The 23,980-nt window shown below is 45.3% G+C and overlaps 1 protein-coding gene across 3 annotated transcripts in view; it reads right to left on the bottom strand.

Moving 5' to 3' along the window:
* The window catches only part of LOC124184721 (myocardin-related transcription factor A-like), a 168,716-nt gene that overhangs the window by 25,376 nt on the left and 119,360 nt on the right, over nucleotides 1-23,980 (bottom strand). Inside the window, exons 1-2 of one of the 3 annotated variants that reach the window (XM_046574754.1) lie at nucleotides 5,770-6,256; nucleotides 1,781-2,279 (exon numbers count right to left, since the gene is read on the bottom strand). The exons of the other annotated variants lie outside the window; for them this stretch is intronic. Coding sequence (XP_046430710.1) covers nucleotides 1,781-1,871 — 91 coding nt within the window. The 5' untranslated portion in view covers nucleotides 1,872-2,279; nucleotides 5,770-6,256. Of the gene's footprint in view, nucleotides 1-1,780; nucleotides 2,280-5,769; nucleotides 6,257-23,980 lie in introns of those variants that run through there. 3 annotated transcript variants of the gene reach the window in all.

Raw genomic sequence — 23,980 nt, 5'->3', positions numbered from 1 at the left:
GGAGGGAGGGTTGCGCATCTGGACGCGGCGGTGAGGTAGCTGGCCTCCGTATCGGACACGCGGTATACACGCGGAGAAAGCCGTCGGGTTACACCCTCGCTCAACATAAATTGAATAAATCGTGACGATGAGTGTCAAGTTTGTCTGCCAAAGCATGACTGATCGGATCGAATTTCGACCGTGCGCAGAATACGGGACGCTGCGAAGGGTGTTGGTGCCTCGCTAACTAACCGCTGCATGTCAATTTATTACACGCACGGTGTACACCACGTATTTATATGCGTCGGATTTAGGTCTCCAAACAGCCCGAGACAACGACGCTGGGGTTGGCTTGCCTACACGGGAATCCGTGGCGTGCGAGCCGACGCGAAAGGGATTTGCGACAAACAACCGCGGATTATTCATGTTGCACGCGTACTGGTACGGCATATATTACCTACACCCGTACGCGTATTACATGATATAATAAACAAATAAAAAACAATGTACGTACGTACGTATACGTACACATGCGAAATGTCGCAAGCTTGCGCAAGCGTAGGATGATCGTTGTCTGTGCTTATGTAAGCGCATGAACCCGTTGTTAGTAATCAGGACACGAGGTCCAGATTTATTCGGACGAAAGAGGTAGGTAACGCACGACCGGCTCGTTCTACATCAGATGCGACGTATACATACTTACGTATACGTTTATCTCCGTTTAATCCTTAATTTAATATGGATATGTGAAATTCGTCACAGACTTTTTACATATTCGGGATTCACGAAAACAGCCCTAGGGTATAAATTTCTCGTAGTAACGTGGAAGAAACGAAAAGCGAGACGATGCGGACAAATCGTCGTCTTGTAACGGAAAATAATGATTCGATAATTAACAAAAAAAATTGATACAGAAGCCGCAAGAATTTTAGCTGCGGAAGCGAGGATTTTTACCGCAATAGCAAAGATTTTGCAAGCATAGCAAAGCGGGATTCCCAATGTTGCAAACCCGTTAATCAAACTTGCGAAACTCTAGCTGATGCAACAAATTTTCATACCGTCTCTGTGTAAAGATTTCGATTTGTTTGTTGGTCCAACGAATTATTTTTATCCTACACAGACCTCGATCAATAGGAAACACATCTAAGGATCATAAAAAATGTACTCTTTATTCGATAAACGATGGATCCTGCAAGGGTATTGGACAAGCGAACCGTACGCAGCGAAAAATTCCAAAGTGGATGATGATCCGATTTTGTAATTAGCCGATGAAAATGCCGAGTCTCGGAGAAACGAAACTTTCAAATTCTGGCATAACTCACACGCCTGATATACCGATACCTACCGTTGTACCTGTAACGTATTTACTTCGAGTCATGATGTGAAAGTTCGCCGATAACAATGGCCCTGCCCAATGACCCAAAACTGCAAGGATCGTTATTACGTTCGATAATAAAATATCACGATGGTGATGCACCGCTTCTCTCTGCACGCCCGAGCTCTTCGCGACTCTTTATTTTTGCTTGTTTCAAGTTTTTTGCTTCTTACTTTTGCGGACCTTTCGGGTTTCGGGTTTCGGGTTACCTATAACGTACCGTGTTCTTCTACACGTATGTATACGTACAGGCACGCGTGTGGTAGGTACGCATAATGTATGCCTACTTTGGATTCGTGTTCCGCTGCTCGGCGCAGATGACGGTCTAGCGATAAGCGAAATTTACCTACTTCTTACCATCCGAAACTTCACCGCATTACAACCGTAGAGAATAGTTGCGGTTCGAGGAAAGCTAGAAAATATTACCTTTATCACGTTTGATGCGTCTGCAAATGGCGCACATCCGACGTCCGCAGTGTTGCCTTTCCGGTTTCTGTTCCGTGTCCAAGGTAACCATGGTTGTCTTAATTTTTAATAAATAACTTGCAACAAGATATATATTACTGTAAAGTTTCGTTTCTCTTCTTCTATTTCTTTCACTTAATCGCCTCCGTCCATTTCTCGTTGTTGTTTTCTTTTTTGTAATTTGGATTCTCGTTTTATTTCTTATTAGAGGAGGTAACTGAGTCACTCTGGCACTGAAGTACGTTGTACGTTTGAAGATCACAGTTGTTGGTTTCGTTTTTTATTTTATTTTCTATTTTCGTTTTACTTTCTTCACGGTTGACTAGATGAGTTCTGAAGTTCTATTTTATATATAATAATCTGAGTATTTTCCAAATGTTTTTCACGTCCGATTCGTCGATGCTGCAGATGTTCGTATATGTATATAATTTGTGTATTCTACATCCGTTGGGCACGTGATCTGTGAAGCGATATGTTTTGTTTACACTATTATACTGTAATTCGTAATTAACAACCAAGCCTTTGTTAATTGCTAATTATAAATTACAGTTGATCCGACGATCGTGGTTTAGTTATACTTTTTATTTCTGCGCACGCATATATATGTATATATATATATGGTCTTATGATCTTTATTAACGTATGATCTTTAATTAACAGAACTCTACGAAGTTCTAATTAGTATAAACTGTTTTACGTCAGACGTTTATTTTATTATGCACACGTAAATACAACATTATTACATTTATGCACGCACAATGAAATATTTCGTAACAAGTTTTATTTTAAGCATCTTTCAAAATTATTTCGATATGATTTATCGCGATTCACGCATTTTATCGTTTATATTCATCGTTTTGTATCGGGATTTTAATTCAACATCGATATCATTGTTATCACGATTAAACGTATAAACTCGCATGGAAATTTCATCGAGTGACTAAAAGAAATCCCACGCAAGGTATAAATATCATTGAACGGAGTAGTTCTTCCAAACTGTATGATGTACCGGGCTGGTAAATATCTACCAGACCGTAACTGCAGAAGGCTTCATTCGAATTCGCTTAGTGGATTCAAAACTCAGCACATACCGAATCGATAGCGATTACACGGAAGATATTAAAAACACCTGGAATTCTCTCAAGAACTTTACCCTTCACGCATTTTATTCGGCTGTTCTCCAGCGGCCAAAGCTGCACGTGTGGACCGATACACGATTGGGAATAGTGTAAAAAGTGAAACAAAAAGCAAGAAAAAATACAGAATGTACGCCACGTAGGTTACAAGGCTCCGTCCGATGCGGCTAATAACTCTACGGCTAATTAAAGTTAATTCAATTTAATTAATCCCCGAAGGTTTAAGGCAATTAGCTCGCCCAGTGGTAAATTGTGACGAGGAACCAACCGCTGCGGTAATCGGTTTGAATTAATCCAATCGCTGCCATGTGTATCACACGTGCCGTTGTTGCAGCTCGGCACACCACACGAGTAAGGGCAGTCCGACACGCGTTACGTGCAAAATTTGAGGTTTTTTCGAACCGCGGCAAGGCCTGAATTTACGCAGCAGCGTGGCAAGTAAGTAACAAGAGAAGGAAGACGACCGTTTACGTTTTGAGAAGGAGGAGAAGTTAAGCATAACGAATAGCTGCCGGTGTGAACGCAGCTTCAAAAGAGCGTTTCACATGTATATAATTGATAAATAGTCGGGTGAGGTAATTTAGCGGGAAGATGCGCGGGTTGCATTATGGGTTGAGAAAGAAACGCGCGAGCCCTGCAGCCCCGTTACACGTGCAAGTGTGCGTCTAATTACGATACCGAAAATATACACCATACCGCGTTGATTAATTTAAAACGACGTTTCTGTAATTTATAAGAGAACCGGTTTAAATTAACGGCCCAGGGGTTAATTGTGTAATTTGTTAAGGTAATGACGTATCAAGTTACGAAATTGATATGGTAGCCGAGGCGTGTCTGAACGGCATTAGTACCCCCGTGACAGGGGGTGGAAGGCGAGTTATTCCGAGTCGGTCGTTCCTTCGCTCCGTTCGATACTCGACGTACCGTCAAATTTTCGTATCAATATTTCGGAACCAGCTGCAGGGACGCCGGATGCTGGAGTGCACGTGGTCGAAGCGGCCCAGCGATTCCGAACGATGGTATAAACTCGAAGCCGCGACAAATCTCGAGATGAAAGAATCTAATCGAGGTGCAGACGGTGAAACCGACGCGACGATATTGACAGCTCGCTATCCCGCAAGTTACACAACACCGCGGTGGATCAGCCGTCACACGTCAGACGTTTCTATTAAAATTCTTCCATTATTATATCGTCAACCTTGAGGTTGACAAATCGATGATACGGACAATTGTTTGCAAAAATCTCAAGAATTTATACGTATAATAACAACAGACGCATCGACAATGAACGGCGGGTCCCGCGGACGATAAGTTCGGCCAATACGACAACGAAAACCGCGAGTAAACAGCAAGAACAAAGACGTTAAAATTTGTAATGAATCTCTTTAACACAGCCGAGGATAAATGCTTGTGCATATTGAGGTAATACTATGCTCAAATATAGTTGTGCGCCTGTAAATATTTACCGGTTACACAGCTGGCAGGTGGTACATGGACGGTAATTTGTGAGGCGTACGGAGAAGAGAATTGATAGTTATTTCCCTAAATATACAAGAGGATCGTCTCACGGTGGGTCAGAGTTCCAAAAAGTTCACCAACAACGGTAACGAGTTTCAAACGTCGTTTCAAGTAACTTGTAAGAAATTCTCAAACTTTCACGGTTCCCTTACATTTAAAACATACGCCAATCAGCCGGACGTTCAACGAGTTCCGAATGTCACGTTGCAGCGTTGTAACGCTGTCCGAGGTTTGTTTGATCTCGGAGGAATTAATTCAACTGGCGGAATGAGAACGAGAGTAATATGAACGAGAAACAGAGGTTGGATCGTTAGTCTTATCTGCGTGCGGTCTTTTCTCTCCCCTTGCCGGATAAGTTCACGCCTGTACGCACAGATTATGACATCCTACGAGTGCACGAGACTCGACTGTCAGTTTGTTAATTCCGTATTCACAACCCGACAGAGGATTGAATTACTGAACATATTTTAATTGACATTAGGTGCCATTTGATTTGATATAATTATTAGATTATACCGGTCGGTAGATAAGCATCGATTCATTACGTCTCGAACCGCTGTCTCTTCACTTCACCTCTGATTCGAACACATGCGTTAACGTAATCAAATTCACGTTTCAATTATTTATCACTTTACATTCCGATTGAATAATACGAATATTCCCGATGGAAAAAAAAAATTATATAATATTTTTTCACACATTGCAGAGGAAATAAAATTATGCGTACGTGAGAAAGAGAGAGAGAAAAAAAAAAAACAAATCGTGATAAATCGTGTGAATTTTTCTACGTCAAGAAAAACCGAGTAAATGAGAAAAAAGCGATGTATACATGTATTTTTATATTCACAACATTTTTAAAAGTCCTTTCAGGCGAGCTTTAATTAGGCAATAAAATAAACCGGAGGTTTAACCGCTGATACGTGTTTAATGTATTAACAATTCCTTTTGCACGTCTGTAGATACGAGACTGGATTAATTCATACAGCGATTGATCGCTCGGAGAATAGGCTATTTATAATTTAACGACACTGACTCATGGTTTATACAATTTACTTAGTCGAATTTTTAAGCTTTGCCAATTTTGTTTACAGGTTTGAACATGCACATTTCAGCAAACGAGGATTTAAGGATGAATTCGCGACACTTGATTTAAAGTTTAATTTTACTGTCGATTTTTCAGATTCACAAGTACGAGGTGTCAACACCGTTGAATCTCGCTGGCATTACAACGAATCAATAAAAAGCTGAATAAATCATGAGTTTGTCATAAAAATCATGGTATGAAACTTTGCTTACGTTGCACTGTTCACACCCGGGCGTTACGTCGCGTCGGTAGACGTAGCGGAAGATAGAAAACAAAAATACACAACCGCGACCCGAAAGACTCGCAATTCCGGGGCCCAAACTCGGGCTTAGCTGTTATCGAGGGTTAAGAATCAAGGGATGAAATGAATGTAAGAGCCGACCGGAGGACACTGTACAAACGAGCAAGAGCAACGTTGCGAAAAAATCGCATATAAATAAACGGCGAAAAGAAAAGGTCGATAATCGCGCGTGCGAATTACGCTCTGACCGTCGTATGAAGTACGGCGAAAAATTGAAAACGATCATCGGCTGGAGCGCGGGGTGACGTTTTTATCTCGCGAATAATACACCGCCGCTCGACAAATATGGAATAACGCGTCAAACAACGCATGACCACGCTTGCGTCCACCGTCTTGGTCCTCCTCGAGGAAATCGGTTAAAGTCTCTGCTCTGATCACCCGGTCCGTCGTCTCGTCCCACACTGAGGTTGTGTGCGCCGCTGAGCCTGTACGGGACCACGTGACGGCCCCTGCAGGAGGTAGAAATTCAACGCGGCGAGCCCGCGGTGTGTTGGTTGGGTCTCGGTGCGACCTTCTTGGTGGGGACCCAACTCCCGCGAAGAACGGGCCCTCCGCCCGGACCGTGGGCCTCGGCTCTGCGCTTGCACCACGGGAGAGGGAGAGAGAGGGCACGACGGCGGGGAGGGGGGGGGGAGGAGGAGGGGGCGAGAGGGCACCGAGAGAGAACGCCCATAGGCGCGTGCCTGATCTCGCTTTTTAGTCCTGCGACTTTCGGTCGGCCGATTCTGCGATTCTTACGGTTCTTTGGTCAGGACTCTTTCGCTCGTGTCCCTAGCGAAATTTCTGGTAGGGATAAGGCGAGAGACGGAGACAGAGAGAGAGAGAGAGAGAGGAAGGAGGGGGGTGGGGGGGGCAGGTTGGTCTGTTTACTTTTCGCGTCTAGTTTACATATACAGTGTAAGCGTTAACGAACTCGCCTCCTTCTTTTTTCCCCTCACCCTTCTTTTTCCTTTTAAATCGTAGAAACTTCTTCTTTTGCAGTTTAATTGGCGGAAGATTAGGTACACGTATATTATACGTATCGGATATATATGTATACGATATATAATGCCCGCGAACCCGTTCTTTCCGATCCGACGAAGACGAACGATTTACCAGTAATTAAATCTGAAACTAGTTTCGCGCTGGTGGAAGATTCTTACGAGCAAGATCATTTCGACGCAATCTTCTCTACGAGTGGAGAGATGTAGGTACGGCATTTGATGTAACTTATGACTGCGGGCCGTTTCGTAGAAACTCGGAAGTAATCTTGGAACGTAATACACGGCAGACGGTTGTTCAAATCTGACATAACAATTCCTCCGCGCCTCCTCGCAGCATCCTCATCTACGGTCGCGGCTCGCTTGACGGAAAAAGAGAGAGAGAGAGAGAGAGAGAATCAGCCGATAACGCAACGACGTGCGTCTCGTCGGTGGGGGCAGGACGGCCTCGTGGTGGGGATCGGGGGAAAGAGTAGACGAGGACGAAGGCGAAGGCGAAGACGAAGACGAAGACGAAGAGACGAAGCAAAACGCGTGCTCGGAGTGCTAATTGGACGCGAGGAAGTTGGGTCGGATTTCCGCAGAGTCAGCCGCGGCCCTTGAGTCGTAGGCGGCGGCGTGGAGGAGAATTTAAAGGCCCCAGAAATCGCAGCTGATTGTCGCGATGCACCGTTGCAGCACGAGGCCTGAAAGATCCGTTCGTTTGTAATACCTGTCCATTGGTTAAAGCGCGTCGAGGGAACTCGGCGATCGCGTATAACACGAGTGTAATTGCTTTTCCAAGAACCAACGATTAGAGATCTAATCTGAATTATACGCGCCGGTACGAGGACCGCAGACTCTGACGTCATTGTGGTTCGAATCTCGCTGAAGTTTGTCTAGCCAAGCAATCTTGATTCTTTTCCGACTCGGACGAGTCTGCGTTTTATACACAATTTACAAGTACACCGCGATGATATTTTTCACTCCTGCGATCGGACGTTTTGCAAATGGAGCTTTCGGGGCGTGGGAGGCGAGCGTCTGTTATGCGGTGAAATTTCGAAATTATCACACGTCGATGTTCCGAACAAACGATCGATCATTAAAACCGGAAATAACCGCCCACGCTAAGGGACTCTCGGCGTCTCTGGGCAAGGTAGCGATGTGTAGACGGTATGGACAGAGTACGCTGGATACGCACGCACACTCGGACAGCCTAGGGACAAGCGTATAATACGCGACAAGGTTCCAGCCCCGAGGCCCTCGGAAATGACGCTTCGCCCACGGATGTTTTGTAAAGTTTATAAAAACTTTTGAGGTGCAGGCTAGACGTGTGGTCAGGATCGGATTAGTTGCGGTTTAATCGCCCACGCGAGCACCGGTTGTCGAAATCGCCTCAAAATTTCGCCTACGTTAACCTGCGAAGCAGTTACCCGACCAAAGAGCAGCGGGCGATCTGGGCGAGTTGACATTTAGCTCTCGAAGTAAGGTGAAGTGGTAAGAGAGAATGAAGAGGGGAAAAAGAACGAGGATAAAAAAAAAAAAAAAAAACATGAAAAGAAACGAAAGATACAAGCAGGTTAATAAACAACCGATATACCGATTTTAATCATACGCGCCAACCACGCAGAAGAGAAAATTTAATTAAACGTCAATTTTTCTCACGTTATACATACCTATGCGTATATGTAATATGCCCCTCCTCCGTTCTTCCAGAGTGACACAATACCAACATATGCACAAATCGTATCTCGAATCAGCATAAGGTTGCTGCGTATATCCGTTGATTGCGAAACATTGTTGTTTTTTTTTCCTTTCTTATTTATTTCCTTTTTTTCTCTTCCTTTTCCGCCAATGTCATTCGTTTGTGAAACTTTATGAAAACGAGAAGGCGAGATACCGTTTTTCATGACAGGTATACGATATATTATCGGGGAGAAGTGAGCGGGACCCCGACGATATACAACGTGCATTGACCGGATGGAGTCGTGCGAATAAATACACGTTTTTGTCGCCCGACGAGGAGGCGAAGATTACCGTGCTCGTCTTAATAACGCTCAGCGGCCGTCAGGACTTGTTCTATTAATTTTCTAACACACAATTAACCCGCGCCGAGATTAACACAGTTAAGTCGGAACAAATACCGGGGTTTTCTTACCGGCTGTCATTACCGTCCTACGGAGAATGTTAACGAATGTTTCGCACACGGTTTACAATGCCATTACGCTCGCCGCTGCACGCTGCAACTGATGCACATTTACTTGCAATAACGGGCGATGATGCTCGAGCCAAAGATTACGTGCGAGTTGCATGCACACACAGTAACAGCTAGTAGAGCCTTTATCCGGAGCTCGCTTATCGAGCCCCGCAAAGCATCCAAACCGCTTTTTTCCTTCGAAGTGCCTGCGAAGCTCGCGATACGTCACGCTTTGCGACCCAGATTCTTTTTCCCGAAAGCCGCACCAGCGAGCGACGGTGAGACAAGAGGGCCTCGTAATTGGGTCAGATGCGTGTAGAAGAGTCCTCGTTTCAAGGTCGAACGTCAAGTCCGGCTCTTCTTTTCTTCTCGTAATCACCTTTTCACACCAAGAAACGGCGCTTCCGATATCTTCGGGCTCGTTCAACGTAAGCTGTAGGCTTTTCGTCGAGTCTTCGGAACGGGAACGTGGCTTACTACCAGCCGCGATAAGGATATCCGCGCAGTCAAAGCCTAAGGCACTTGAACTTATAAGTGGTCCACGTTTGGATTGAGAGCCGTGGCCGAAGCTCCTTTGCGTGAAAACATGCCATACCGACTACCCGACCTGCTTTTTTCCCCATCATCCCAACATTGTTATTGCGCGAAGTTGCAACAAAACGTGTCAAGCGAGATTCTGTCGGCGAATGTTCGACCGATCTTTTCTCCGCGATAAAGTCGCTTTTCCAGTGGTTATAGCAAGCACCTTAGAGATGAACGGTGGCTTCAGGACAGCAAGCGCATGCAGCTCGTGGCTGTTACAAGCGACGTTAAGAAATACCTACCATGCAGAGAATTTACGCGTAGGTATGGCCATTTGTTTGGCGCGTCTAATGGCCGAGGAGTTCAATACCGTTGGTTGGGCAATTTAACGAGAGGGACGGAGTGGGGGTAAAAGGCTGTCAATGCTACGAGGCGGAGTGCCGAGGGGATATACGGTAAGTCGAAATTCTATCAATCAGGTACGACGATGATATTTGCCGGTCTTACAACGATCGACGGCGAAGAATTATATCCTCGGTTTGAATAAAGCTGCACCGTCGCATGTTAGCCAAACATTAACCCTCTCCTGCAGGTTTTCCTCAAACACCCGCTGAGGGATTGCGACCAGCATATTCCGCTTCGAAACTGTACAAAACAAATGGAAAAGAATCTAGACGCGTAATTACACTTGCCTTAGAGGGAGAAGAGGCGAGGAAGAAAAAAAAAAAAAAAGAAAAAAGTGAATAAACAAATGCTCGAGTGTAGCCCGATCGATCGTTGAGTCCATTAATTATGGTGTAGCTAATTTGACAGACGAGTATAATTGTTGCCCGAAGAAACGAGGACGGCTTCTTACAGGGTTCCGCAACATTTGCGAAACATGATATTGAAAGCCGACTTTTGAATCATGTTCACGTCCGTCTCGCGGCGATTTCGATACGTGTTAGAATTTTGAAGAAAATCGCGGTGGTCTTGGAGAGTTTTTTGAGGGATGCTCGTGTATGTTCGGAGGAAAAGTACGCGTCTGAAAAACAAGCCCGAAGCGCTGCATAATCGCCCTTTGTCCCGAGATGCCTGTATTTCATCTAGGCAGTTACTCGGTCATTTGGTTGTTGGCATAGGCTAAGCGCCAGCTTCGGTACCGGCGACCACGCGACGTAAGATCGGCTCGACTCGACGTCGTTTGGTCAACCGAAACTTTTGCCAGAACAAATAAACCTCGAGATGGTTGGTCCCTCGTTTCACCCGTTAAGCGTAATTGTCACACGAAGCGTGATTTTACCGCTCACCAAAATGAATAATGTGAATAATATACGATTCCGAGGATGCTGCGCGCACGAGTTGTTATGGCCAAATTCTCTTTGCCCGCGCAAACTGATCGCCGGACGGTAGACGGACGAGCGAACGATCTTTACGATCTCTTTATTTCAAGAGACTTCTTGCGAGGCGAAATGGAGCGGACGAGTAGATCAGAACTGACTGATTGACGGACCGACGCGAATTCCAACCTCGCTAATTGTGCGAGCTGCCACAGCCGTGCTTCTGTAAATTGTAACCTCCATGGGCAGAGGATCATATGTATACGTGCATGAACGATACTTCACGGACGATCGGACATAGGTATTTTATCAGCTCCTATCCTCGAAGCTGGGTGGAAAATGGAGGTAGTATTGGTACCGCGATGTCTTGTAGCATGTATGCGCGCGACGTCGTTGGCTTCGGACCGCACAATTTCCGCAACTGGATTGTGCGTCTCCGCAAGTGGTGGATTTTACTTTTTCCCTCCTCCCTCATTTCTTCCCCGTTTACTTTTTTCTCGTATATTCTATTTATTTCCCCTTCGATTCAGTGTTTATTTTGATTTGCAAAAAGGCGAAAACACCCCGTGATTGTGGGTGCCGCCTGCAAAGCGCTCGAGCCGGTCAGCGAGGCGAGCTGCGATCCTCAGCACTGGTAGACCTTATTAACATTTCTCTGGGATCCAAGGCGAGATTAAATTGACAGCGAGGATTTGCGAGTTGTTTGTTACCCGCAGCACTGCAGGCCGCAAAGCCGCACGAGCAAACCACCAACTTACAAAGCTACAAAGCTTCCCTCTTTGCCGCCGCTCCTATCGCTGCTTGTCGCCTTCTTACACACTCTTCGCGCTGTGGAACGTTTTAAGTCAACCTCGATCCGGAACAGCAAGGACTCGATGTGTCTTCGCTAAAGAGGCGAACCACAAAATGCAAATTCAATGATCTCACAGAATTTTGAGCAAACTCAAGATGAATGCACCACAGTGATAAATGTCCTTTTCCCCTTTGGGATTACGACGTTGTTTATAACACGTGTTTGGTCATCCGAGAACGACTGTGCGAATTCAAATATTGAAGCATTTCAGAACAGGTTAAAATTTAGGTTTCCCAATCGTAGTCGGTGGCTCATCATCCCGACGTATTCCTGATGTCTACGCATATCTGACGGTTATTTCTTGCCGATAATTCCGGGGAACCAGTCATGTAGACGATGAAAAATGCTGACCGATCGAAGATAAGGATCGAGATCGACGGTAGCGTGAAGTTGGGCTGAGGAGCGATGGTCATGGTGCCCGTGCCTCTTGCCCAGCTGGTGTTACCTTCACAGTGTTTCGTGGAGGTACGAGGGGCGCGTCCGGCCCCTTGACCCGAGTTTCGTCTCGATAGAACCCGGGCGCATTCCTCCATGGGGCAATGAAATTACGTAACTAGCGAGTAGGTACGCGGGTACGCGCCGGTCCAACGCTGCCAATCCATCGGTAATAATCTCATTAAATCCTCCCGACGATTTAATGACACGTCGACTGCCGCTGCTGGCCGCTCCAAACGAACGAACCACTCCGATCGGAACTTATTACTTTCGAATCGAACGAAGCTGCATCGCCTGTCGTGTTTCTACGTCGAAAAGAGCGGTCAGGTGCCGCAAGCACGCATCTCACGCATCTCACGCATCTCACGCACGCACGTTTCTATCTCCCGCGTGTAACATCGTTCGCTCGTGTTTCTACATTTAGTTTGCCGATTTGCCGCTCAATCGTCGCCATCTAAGTTGTCTGTGTCATTCGTTGCTTCGTCACTTAGATGTGTGTGTAAAAAAAGCTCTCTTGATAGGCTTTTTCACCTAGTCAGCTTTGAGGGAATAAAATGAAACAAGGAAAAATTACAACTTCGTTCTCAAATAAACAGGAATACTTGATAACGTTACAATGTTGTCGAAATGTTTGAATTTTTCACCGATAACTTCAAAGTCTATGGATATGTTCGGATGAGTGATCGAATAATTGACGCAAAAAGTTTACGTAACAGTAAAAACAGATACCTATGACAAATGATTAATTCAATAAAATGCAAAGTTATTCAGTTTAGGCGATCAAATAGTAAGGGTGCAGAAGGCAGAAATGAAACTAGCTACTCGTGCCCGTTACGAAGTCGACCGCTGAAAATAATGCCGATAAAGTGCAGGCTCGTCCCGGAATCAAGGCTAAGGATTTCGTTACGCCATGAATTCCCGATGAGATTTGAAAATTCGAGCGAGGCGAGGCCTGGACACTTCGCGTAAAGTAAAATCAACGTTACAGTAATGACATTATGCAGAATAAGGAAATAAAAAAGTCCTAAAATAAGGACAGGTTCATAAAGTTCGAAGAGATTTCGAGCAGTTATAGAACGCTGCTCCGGTTTACACGCTGATTTTTCGCTGACATCTGGTGTCTATGATACCGAATAACTCGTACTTTATGACATTTCTATGAAATACCAGAAACTTGACGTTTATCGATACGTGAACACTGATTCGAATTGGAAGAAAACAAGTGGTTCCTTGTGCCTCGATGATGAGAAGGAGAAAAAAAACTGCAGCGCGAAGAAGAAGAAGAAGAATTCTTTTCTGTCGTGGCAGGCAGGCGGAGCGAAAGCTGGGAATACCGAGGCGCGGACAAAGCTGGGTCGGGAAATATTAAGGGAAACTGGAACGGCGTGTAATCCGGGGTTGCATGGCAGGCGCGTACCGTGTAGTCGGGTTGTTTTCTTTGCCAAACACGCGCTATATTATTGTCTCGTAGGATATTTAGCGTCTCACCGTTGTGGCTATGTGGCCCAGTGCTGTTAAAATCTATTCCCAGCTCTATTCTAAGTCTGTCCTCTGATGTGTCGTCTTATTAATGTCTACTCCCCCTTAAGCCCCGAAGAGCCTCAACTCTGACGCGTTGGTGTCTGTGCAACCGCGGCAGACGCGAAGACGGAACGAGCCTCCTACGAATATGTGTGTTTAATATACGTATAACAAGAGGCGGGTAAAATTGGATTCTCGTATCACTTCTGGTAGATGATAATTCATTCGCGGAGCGGGAATTATACCGAACGACCGCTTTGGCCCGATGACGCGTTCCACCGCTGAAAGAACGAAGAAAGAGGACGGAAAAGACACGAAAATACCGCAGTTATCGAACGAATAATCTCTGACCCACACTACGGACAACCGGCCGGTCTAGGTGCAAGATTCAGCAGGCCTATAATTTTACTCAACTTCGATTTATCAACCGGCAACCCGCGTCCGTTGCCAGTCAACCATCGGGCGCGATAGGCGACCACGCTTCTGCAAATCTTCCAGGGTACGTAACTTGTACACACTTCACCCACGTAGAGTCACCTTTTGCTGCAGCGAGGCTGTGCCCTTGCTTTGCGGCTGGCAGGTCTGACTTAGATGAGAGGATTTGAGGGTTCGATAATTCATTTCCTGAATTGGACTCCATTTGGAGAACTGCCTGCTCATTGTCAGCGTAACAAACCGTTGTTCAATCTCCTTTGGTTTCGGTAGCGATCGGCGTGACAACGACGACTAGATTTGAGACAAAACCTATCGATGGTATCAACAGTTTTTATACATCCTTATTTTTCTCTAAATTGCAAGAGCTATTCTTACAGCGTTTCTGCAGCCTGCGGGTCGTTCGAGTCGCTTGCCATTTAGTGTAACAGCAGATTCGCAGGCGGCAGAACGGATTCACTCTTTCAGTGATAATCACTCGCGCGTCTGTTTGCATTCACGGGAAGTAAGCTGGGGCGCTGGAACGGTGCCAAATAGATGATAATACTTGGCGAGTGGTGCATGAAAATGACCGAGGGAAATAAAAACACCTATTTTTTCCAAGCGGTCCCTTCGACTCGAATGGAAAAACAACACGGAAAGTTCCATGGGTCAGAGGATGGGAAAAGCGGCAATTGACCCAATTCGCGATTGGGAAATGGCCGGATTGACCTCGTAGCTTTGAGGACTGCAGACGTATAACTTGTCTTTTATCTCACGCGGAAAATAGCTCGCTCACTTTCACATATAGAAATAACGTACCTAATGTGTTGAAACAGCTGCGATGGCTTCTCTGTTCCTGTCACGAACCAACGAATGGTATGCACCGCAAGTTCCTGGACGATAAGGAGCTGGAAACTCGAGAAGTGGCGGCATAGATGGAGAGGAATGGGAAAAAATTTGCTGAATTATTTGCCTCTGAAAATTTAGCTGAATTTGGAGATTATGGGGAATTATTCGAAATAAATTTCCACGATTTTCAGAAATACTTATTTTCTTTGAAACTCCCGACGGATTCTTATTCCAATTTGCTTGGCATATTTTAATCATTGTTAAAAAATCATGACCATGACATTTGCATCGATGATGTGTTATTAATTACCGAGAAAAATCTCGGAAAAAAGCTTTCAACAGAGTATGTGACTTGCTCTCATTGCTTGGTCAGACGTGTATAGAAATAAAAAATCATGTAGGTTCACTGGACGTATTGCAAAATAATTATATTTATTTTGTGTGAAATAGTGTATTATATTGATACGTACACGTACAAGCGTAACAGTTTGTCTGGCAATATAATCGGCATAATAAGGGAAGGTTTTGTTTCCTGGCATGGGTAAATATTATTACAATATTCATTTTACAGGCCAGATTTCGCCTTAGAAATAGGTACACTACACATCGTTGTGTAGCCGAGCTTTGCGGATATGAGATTTTCATTTGGTTTATTCTTAAATTTAACAACAGAAGCAGAGGAGGTTTTCACCCGCCCGTAGCATGTAAACTGTTTGAATTAATGCCGCCTTCAATGCGTTTTATGTGTTTTATGTGTTCTCCAACATTCGGAGTATTTATAGCATATACGTGTGTGTGTGTGTATATATATATATATATACATATATATGTATATGCGTAGATACATATATTTGCCGGCAGAACCGGAAGATGTCCGTTGAGTTACGGCATCCCAGTCTTGTCACGTCGATGTGTGGACGATCGCACAGACGCGGGTCGACGTGCAATGCCAACACGCGGAAGGACCGCGATTCGATATTAATTTATGAGAACGTCGTAAAGCCCTCAGGAACTTTCGGCCATCCGTAGGATCGGACGTGCGTGCACGACGTCTAAGGTTTTCAAATTTATACGACTCACCGTCGTGGCAGGTATTAACGAGATATTACAGCCTACCGCCCCGCTCGAATTTCTGATCATTTCGATTATAATTCTGATTTATTTTCATACCGGCAATCAGGCGGCGGGGCTTTTAAGCCGTAGGTGGTGAGCGGGAGGAGCGATAATTTGCATTAAAATGTTGAATTTATCTTGCCGAGTGATTTATTCCTCGGCTCCTTCTTCTTACATTCTCGTTTCAAATTAGGCGTATGTACCAGACTCCCGACGGATGTTTCGGGATCGTTGCGTGACCGCCCGCTCACAGCTGCTCATTATCAGGTCATGAATTGTGAAAATTGAATAGATACCGCGTTATGCTCGCGTTTGTAACTCACGTTCGGGATTTGGTCAGATTTACGGTTTTGAGTTTTCGAATCTGCAGCCTTGCTCCTCATCGATTCTAATTCCTTCCTTATTTGTAATTGGTCAACACTGACCGTACGTGTACGTACCAATCATTGTTGTTAACGGCGGCACGAGTGCGCGATTGTTATCCGGATATTTTTATAGTCCTTTTCAAAGAAATTTGTTTTTCTCATCACCGTGTAATTTATACGCACAAACAACGGGCAATTCGGCGAGAAGTGTTTATTATAAACTGCCGTACATGCAAAATCTCGATGTCTCTTTCCATAGTGACAATTTAAGGAGAGACATTTGTGCCGATGTGATTTGCCGGTCACACGACCACATCCTTTTTTGCGCGAACCCTCGAAGCCGCCTTCTGCACCGCACTGATTATACAATGTGCTCTAGATTTCTTCATTCTCAGAATAAGATAAATCGACGGTTGTACGCAAAGTCCACGATAAACCTGTCGCGGTTCTCTAAAGATATGACAATCGTCGCAATTCGAATTATTTGTGGCTCAAGTCTGACGAAGCGTGACATAATGAGAATAACTATATCTCAATTGCAAAGGAACGCTTAAAAACGTTTGAGGCAATTGCAATTGAAGACGAATAACGCTAATTGGTTCTACGCGACATTAACGAGTGGCGATATTAGTCGAGTAGGTACCGGGTACGTGACGTTTCGTGCGATTTCCTGCATCATGCTGAAAAAGATAGAAAGCGTGGGCACCTTTCGAAACTTGAAATCAAGAAATCAGTAGGCACGTTATATATGTTTCCTGATTAAGCGCGTGTGCAGCATTGCGACGCATGAAAACCCCGTTTGCATTCGATACACTTGATCAACGTCAGTCACGGAGACACGATCGAATCAGTCACAGCAAATTTGCATTCTCTTCCACGTTATTTCCTAATTGACAAAGGGCTGTGTTAATCGTCGTCGCGGTATCACCTACCGATCAGCCGTTCCTCGGCCTTCGACACGTCCACACGCACCGCCAGAATTTTTTAACGAAGTAGGAAACCGAGCGGCGACGTAACGCGGAATATCACGTACGTTCTCAAACGAATAACTTAGATTCATAAACAAATTGAATCCGAGTGATTTTTATTAAGATATAGAATCACAGAAAACGACAGCAAGTCACTGAATATCGGCCAGAATGCTGGAAAATCTTTGAAAACACATACGAAACAGTATGATTACTAACAGCAGTCAGTGGAACGTTAATGAATTGAAACTATTCGGTGTTTACCGCGAGACCCGCAATGGCACAAGGACAATTCACGACGCTTGTCGCGTAATTCCAAAGTTCGGAATGATTTCCAACAATTTGAGTCACGTATCTCGACATCGATTCCTTTTTGTTTCGTACAACATTGCAGTCATTCAAGTCCCTTGGATTTACAATTTCATTTCCAACCGTGAAATTTATGACTTCCTCGCTCGTCATAGGCTGCGCCGCAACCGTTTCGTTCACGGAATTACGTATTATAGATTACACATGGTAGGTACAGGACACGTACGTATAGAAGAGGCAAAGGATCGGGGCATGCACAGTAAGACAGTAAGAGGAGTATAAAGAGTTGCAAAGGAGCTCTGCGAGACGCGGGGCAGCAGAATAATGTGTGTTATCGCGGTTGCGCGGCACGGCGGCACCGCTTTTGAAGATTGCTCGGCGGGACTTGCGCCCCGTAACGTACCTCCTCTCCTCTCTTCTCTTCTCTGTACCAACCTACCTACTGCAGATGGGTCCGTCCGATTTACATACGCCCGACGCACTCACACACGGGGCCTTATTAACCGCCCCGCACCAACACACGTCCTCTTATTAAGCACACCCACAAGCCGGGATCCCGGAGGGACACAGAAGCGCCGAAGTACGGCCGCATACCTTGTTGCGCTAACAATACGACCGCCCACGTGCGGGAGTCGTACCCAGATATCTCGTTTTATTATTATTCCCGGCCTCCCTCCCCACCCCCGTTTCTTTTTCTTTCCGTCTTATTTCCTGCTCGAGACTTTCTCCACCCCGAGCCGGAGATGCGCGTTGTGCAACGCTTTAAGCAATAACCAAGTCTTTCACGGATTTTGCAAATTTTTCATCACTGTGCTTTCGCCCCGGGCGTTATGTATAGTCCGACGACGGCGAAACGCCCTCGGTAACGAAGAACGACACGGTGTGCAATTGCCCACGTGTAGTTCGAGGAGTGGATTGTGTAGGTACCGCATACGTATAAAACCACCATTATACGCAAGATGCTCCATAAGACTTTATGCGCCGGAGCGTGCGTTCGTCTTTTGTTATTCCCGCGGGACGGAGTAACGCGTCGCTCCCATAATATGTATGTGGCCTGTAACTACCGCAGGGTGCGCCATCCCGAGCGGGACAAAGTCGAAGAACGCGGAATCTCTCTCTCTCTCTCTCTCTCTCTCTCTCTCTCTCTCTGTCTTTCTCCTATAGGTTTAAGTTTAGCTTTTAAGTACCGATTGTTAACCGCAGTATGTCGCTGAGCGCCTTTCCTCGGCCGGTCGTCGGACTATCGTGAAATTTATGCGAGATATTGAACCGTGCACTTAAACAGAGAGGTGATGCAGCCACCCAATAAAAGAGGGTTTCTGCCGTACCTCGTGCGCAGAGATGGTTAATTTTTCCCACCTTGTTAGCCGTGCGTCGCAGTTGCGGAGCAAACGCACCTGCACGTTTCAATTTCTATCAAACAACAGCCTTGACGGCGATAATTTTTCGAAAAAACTTCCTCCGCTACGGTTCACTGTCGGCTTTAATTTTGACCAATGAATAATAGGCGTCACCCCGAGTGTGGCGGTGTGCTGCGGTTTGACGCAGGTGGTCCATGGTTCTCTCCTCGGGAAGGGGACGGACTTGGCGTTCTCCTCGCCCTCGGCAAGTCGGCGTCAGCCCCAATGCGTGTATAGGTGTATTCGTATATCAAAGCATCTATAATATACGCCGGTCGACGTTTCCGAGATATTTCGTATCAAGCGCCTCTCGAACACGAAGATACGCCGGTCATACCGCGAGAGACGAAGATATGCAAATTTTCGTTTTTATCCGGCAGTAAGTCGCGCCTCTCGCTCAGCTGCAACCAACCGACCCGTTTCGATTTTATTATGCAGCGATGCGAGCCCGCGGTAAATATATGTTCTCTCTTTCGCGATCGAGTAAAAAACAAAACAAACAAAAATATTTAAAAAAAAAAAAAATACGACGACACAAATAAAAGAGAAGAAAAAATAAAGAAGCGAAATAAATTGATGCGAAAAATTAACACCCGGTCGGATCAGCGACGATGGTATCTCTGCTATTTATTTTCGCTCCCATGTGACGTGGTGTGCGAACGTTCGAAAAAATGACGTACTTATCTAGATTAATCGACATCTCGGCGGTCCTTGTAACCCAGATCTTGATGGTTATATGTCCGGAGCGCGGAAAAGGATCGTGAGTCACGATTAACGAAATCGAATATACATTGACATTCCGCGATTACGTTTCGTTTCGTCGAAAGGACTTATAGCACCGAATATCGCCTCCTTCGCGCCCCGTCGATCCACTCGTCAACTGTCAGCGCGTGAAAGTCCGAAACAAAGATGAATTTGTCCTGGGTATTCCTACCGCCTCGATTGCCACATCAATTGCAGAGTCGACCGCTTGTCGTCTCGCTTACATCCCGGTCCCACTTCTACAGCACCTCGCGATCAATAAACCATCGAGAAGAACTTTTCTTACGGTCTACGGCTGGACTAACTGCCCGCTGCATTGTAGAACTTCGTACCGACTGGTTTGAATTGCACGAAATCGAATTTCTCGACGGTTTGTAGAAAATGAAAATAAACGAGCAAAATTATAGACCGGCGATATCCGAACGTGGATGATTCGAAGCTTTCGGCCCCCCAACAATTTTCCCCATCGGTCGTAACAACAACAAGTACGGTAAGTATCCTGTGCTCAGAGTTGTAAGGAAGCAGAGCTTACAAGCCTGACGACAGTCAGCTCCGTGGATGAAACGTTTGCTGGGCATGATGAGCCCTGAGCAACGGTTCTAAGTATTCAAAGCACGCGTACCTTTAAAGTCACAAAGTGACCGACCGCTCGCAGGGACGACTTATCAAACAGTATCCGAGCTGAGGGCAATTGCGTCCGCAGTGCGATGCTCGAGTATATATTATACAAGTCGGTCGCAGGAACGTGCAGCGGCGATCACGGGGCATCGCGGCGGGTGCGTGAAAGGGTCCGGTAACGCCGCGCCACGCCGCGCCAAGCCGCGCCAAGCCGCGCCAAGCCGCGCGGACTTCCGTCTTCTTCCTCCCTCTCGATTCGATTTTACGCGGATCCACGCGCTGCACGCGCCCCGAAAGCGCACCGCGTGCATCCCATCATGCATCACGAGCGTGCTCTGCGGAAGGGGATTATTCGTCCGTGGCTGTGGCTGAGCCTTGGCCGCATTCACGTTGGAGCGCCGCGCACGCTCCGTAGATGAAACAACAGATCCTAACACCGGTATCATAACATACGAGCAACATATCGCGTGACAGGGAACACAGGGCCCCGCGCCTGACCCTCTGACCCCTCGAGTTTTGTACCCGAGCCCGGTGAGTCAGACCTTTGTGAACTCCTCGGTCGAAGATGCCGCCGCTGCCCCGGGGGCCTCACGAAACTTTGGGGCACCGTTTGGGTCCGGCCACGTTCACACCGGTCCCAAATATCCCGGATCTTTGATTCGCGAGTAATTTTTTCATTCCGTTTTACTCGTTAATCTCGCTGATCGTTGTCGTATAATATATCATCGAATTCTGGTGTAGAAACTCCGAGGAGGGTTGTTTGACTCGAGGGCGAAGCACGGCCGTGGCTTGGGTTAAGCGTCATTACGTTTATTAACGGCTTCCAGGCACCGCTGACGACGAGATCAATTAACCCTTCCAGCCGAGGTGTCAACGCGCAGGTATATTTTTCCCACCCTGCACTACGCATAATAAATCATAATTATATCCTTGGTCTTGCAAAGTAATAATAATGCAGTAATTTCACAGCGATCTACCTAATGGGACAGAGTTAAACTCAGTTAGTAGGTACTATAGCGTAAGCTGTAAAATCATAAAACAGCCAAGGCGGGTGATACGATACATAGGGCACGGTATGAGGTTCATTTGGTGAAAGTCAAGCTGGATTTCCATACAATGCGGGATCAATTTGAAAACTCGCAACCTTCGGTCCTCGCAGAGGCTCTTTACGCAGCGAGCGCGGAAGAAGTATAACATCGGTTTGCATTCTGCAGCCTCACTCCAACGTTTGCATTTAAATTTGCGAAATTTACGATCGCGAGATTATCATCGCTGATCATCGCATTGCACGATATTGCGCAATTTCCCACAACAATATTGGGTATACTGTATTCGCAAATTTATCCGCCGTTGGCCATTTGTTATTTATAATTTGTTTTTTATTTATATGTATACATATGTATACGTGTACACTGTTTCTCGTCAGCGTGAAGATATGCGTGTCGAGACGAAGATTGAGAAAAAAGATATGATCGGTGTTTCGCGGGTCAAAGTATCCCAGGGCATGGCAGGGGCCGACTCGTATCGATCCCTTGCAAGAAAGAAAGAAATAAAGAGAGAGAGAAGAGAAGGAAAGATAAAAAGTGTTGCACAAGCAGCGTCCACCTGTCGATTCCATGCCGCCGCTGCCTCCGCGAGTGAGTGACGACGATGCATTATGACATAGGGAAATAAAAGGCGGGGTAAAATATATGAAGTACGCACTGCGGAGTGTATCGCATTATACAGAGATTAGGAGATACATAATATGTACGTTACACGCGCGTTGCCCGAGGCGGGTAAAACGCGGCAATTGGCAATATTTATAATAAACTGCAGTTGCAGTTGTGTATTAAAATTATTATTCAACGATAAACCGAGTGAAAAAAAAATAAATAAATAAATAAATAATGAAAAAGAAAAAAGGAAAAGGGGAATTTGCAATTAACTCACACAGTATTGCGTCGGTCTTGCCTATGTATATGCGCGTAATTGGCCTTGCCCAGAGAAAATTTTTACATGTTTTCGCGCAATTTGCATAATCTCTGATGTGAGCGTCGAGCCGTCGATCGATTCATCGCTCGGTTAATTTAAATACTGAATATGTACCCCGGGAGCCATTAGCTTGTAATTATCGTTACTTATTGGCGGTAAATGGTCTGCGCTGGGATTGAACACCGATGCGAGTACATACCTACCCCGGTGCGTTTACGTTGATTTCGATTCCATTTCTTTTTTAACTCAAATGCCTCGAAGCTCCCGGTAACTTGCGAATAATTGAAATACTTTATCCTACACTTATGCTAAAATATTTTTTTTCCCCTCTACTTTGCACAGTCCTGGCAATAGTAAACAAGAAGTTATTTGATATTCAAATTATGACCATATTCGTGACGATTACACCTACGCGACGCGTATATTACAGACAACATGCCTGCGAAATGTTACACCAGCATTGCAAAAAGCAAACGCCTTCTCTACAAGACAATAGAGAATTTATAGTTATAATGAGGTCTCGAGAAAAACAAAGTCTATAAATATACAATCTATAATACGTGGTTAGATGTCAATATTCTGGGTATACATTATTCATCCAGAAAATTTGTCAGAGCCGAGCTACGCATCGTAAGTTGCGTGGGGTGGATACATATTACGTAAAGGATTATTTATGTGCGGTGATTATTACACGCGTGCCCATGACGACGAGACTTTAGAAACACAACGTAAAACACAATGGTCTTGTTAGAAGAAGAGTTAAACAGCTATTATACCTCACGTGTTTACATTGAATTGAGGTGCTGCGGGAGAAACCGAGATGTGGGCTTACCGCATATTCCGCAAAACTGTCGCTAATGATTCCAGCTACTTTTTTATCCAATGATTTATTACACGTTGCATGTTATACGTCTGCTGCTCCGATTACAGAATCTCGGAAATGTCGAGAGGAATTACGCAGCGTTCAACTTTATACATGCGTGCACGAATAAGTAAGCGCTTAATTAATGTAAATTAGAAATACCGCGAAGGGGGATAAAAATCGCAGTAGTTGAAAGAAAGCTGAGGTATACGTATGCGAGCGGTCATCATCATCGTTATCTTCATCGCTACGCGTTGCATTACATCATATATCCAAGGTTGCCAACGTGAAAAATTTTCGCCTGAATAAAAACAAGTAATTTAGCGAAAGTTAAAAAAAAAAAATTTAATGCGGAAAAACAAAATGAAAAAAAAAATAATGACGTACGGCACGAGTGAAAAATAGCGGGGTGGATGAAGTTGACACTTTAATTGGCACGGCGTGTATACAACGCGAGGGGGGCCGCGTGACTCGAGCGTCGCATCGGAAACAAGTTTCGGACGCCCACGTTGCGGTCAGTAAATGAGTGGAAGCGCAGTTATTTCGTTTTAAGTATGAAAAAAGAAAATGTCAAGAGAAGGAAAGGGGAACAAAAAGAAAAATAAATGAATAAAAAGTAAGATGTCACACCAGAGCCTAGGTTAATCAGGATTTGTTAATTACATCGAGAAGGCGGAACATC

The sequence above is a fragment of the Neodiprion fabricii genome, chromosome 6 (genome assembly GCF_021155785.1).
Source record: "Neodiprion fabricii isolate iyNeoFabr1 chromosome 6, iyNeoFabr1.1, whole genome shotgun sequence".
In the NCBI taxonomy this organism is placed as follows: Eukaryota; Metazoa; Arthropoda; class Insecta; order Hymenoptera; family Diprionidae; genus Neodiprion; species Neodiprion fabricii.
This window is presented reverse-complemented; position numbering and strand designations above follow the sequence as displayed.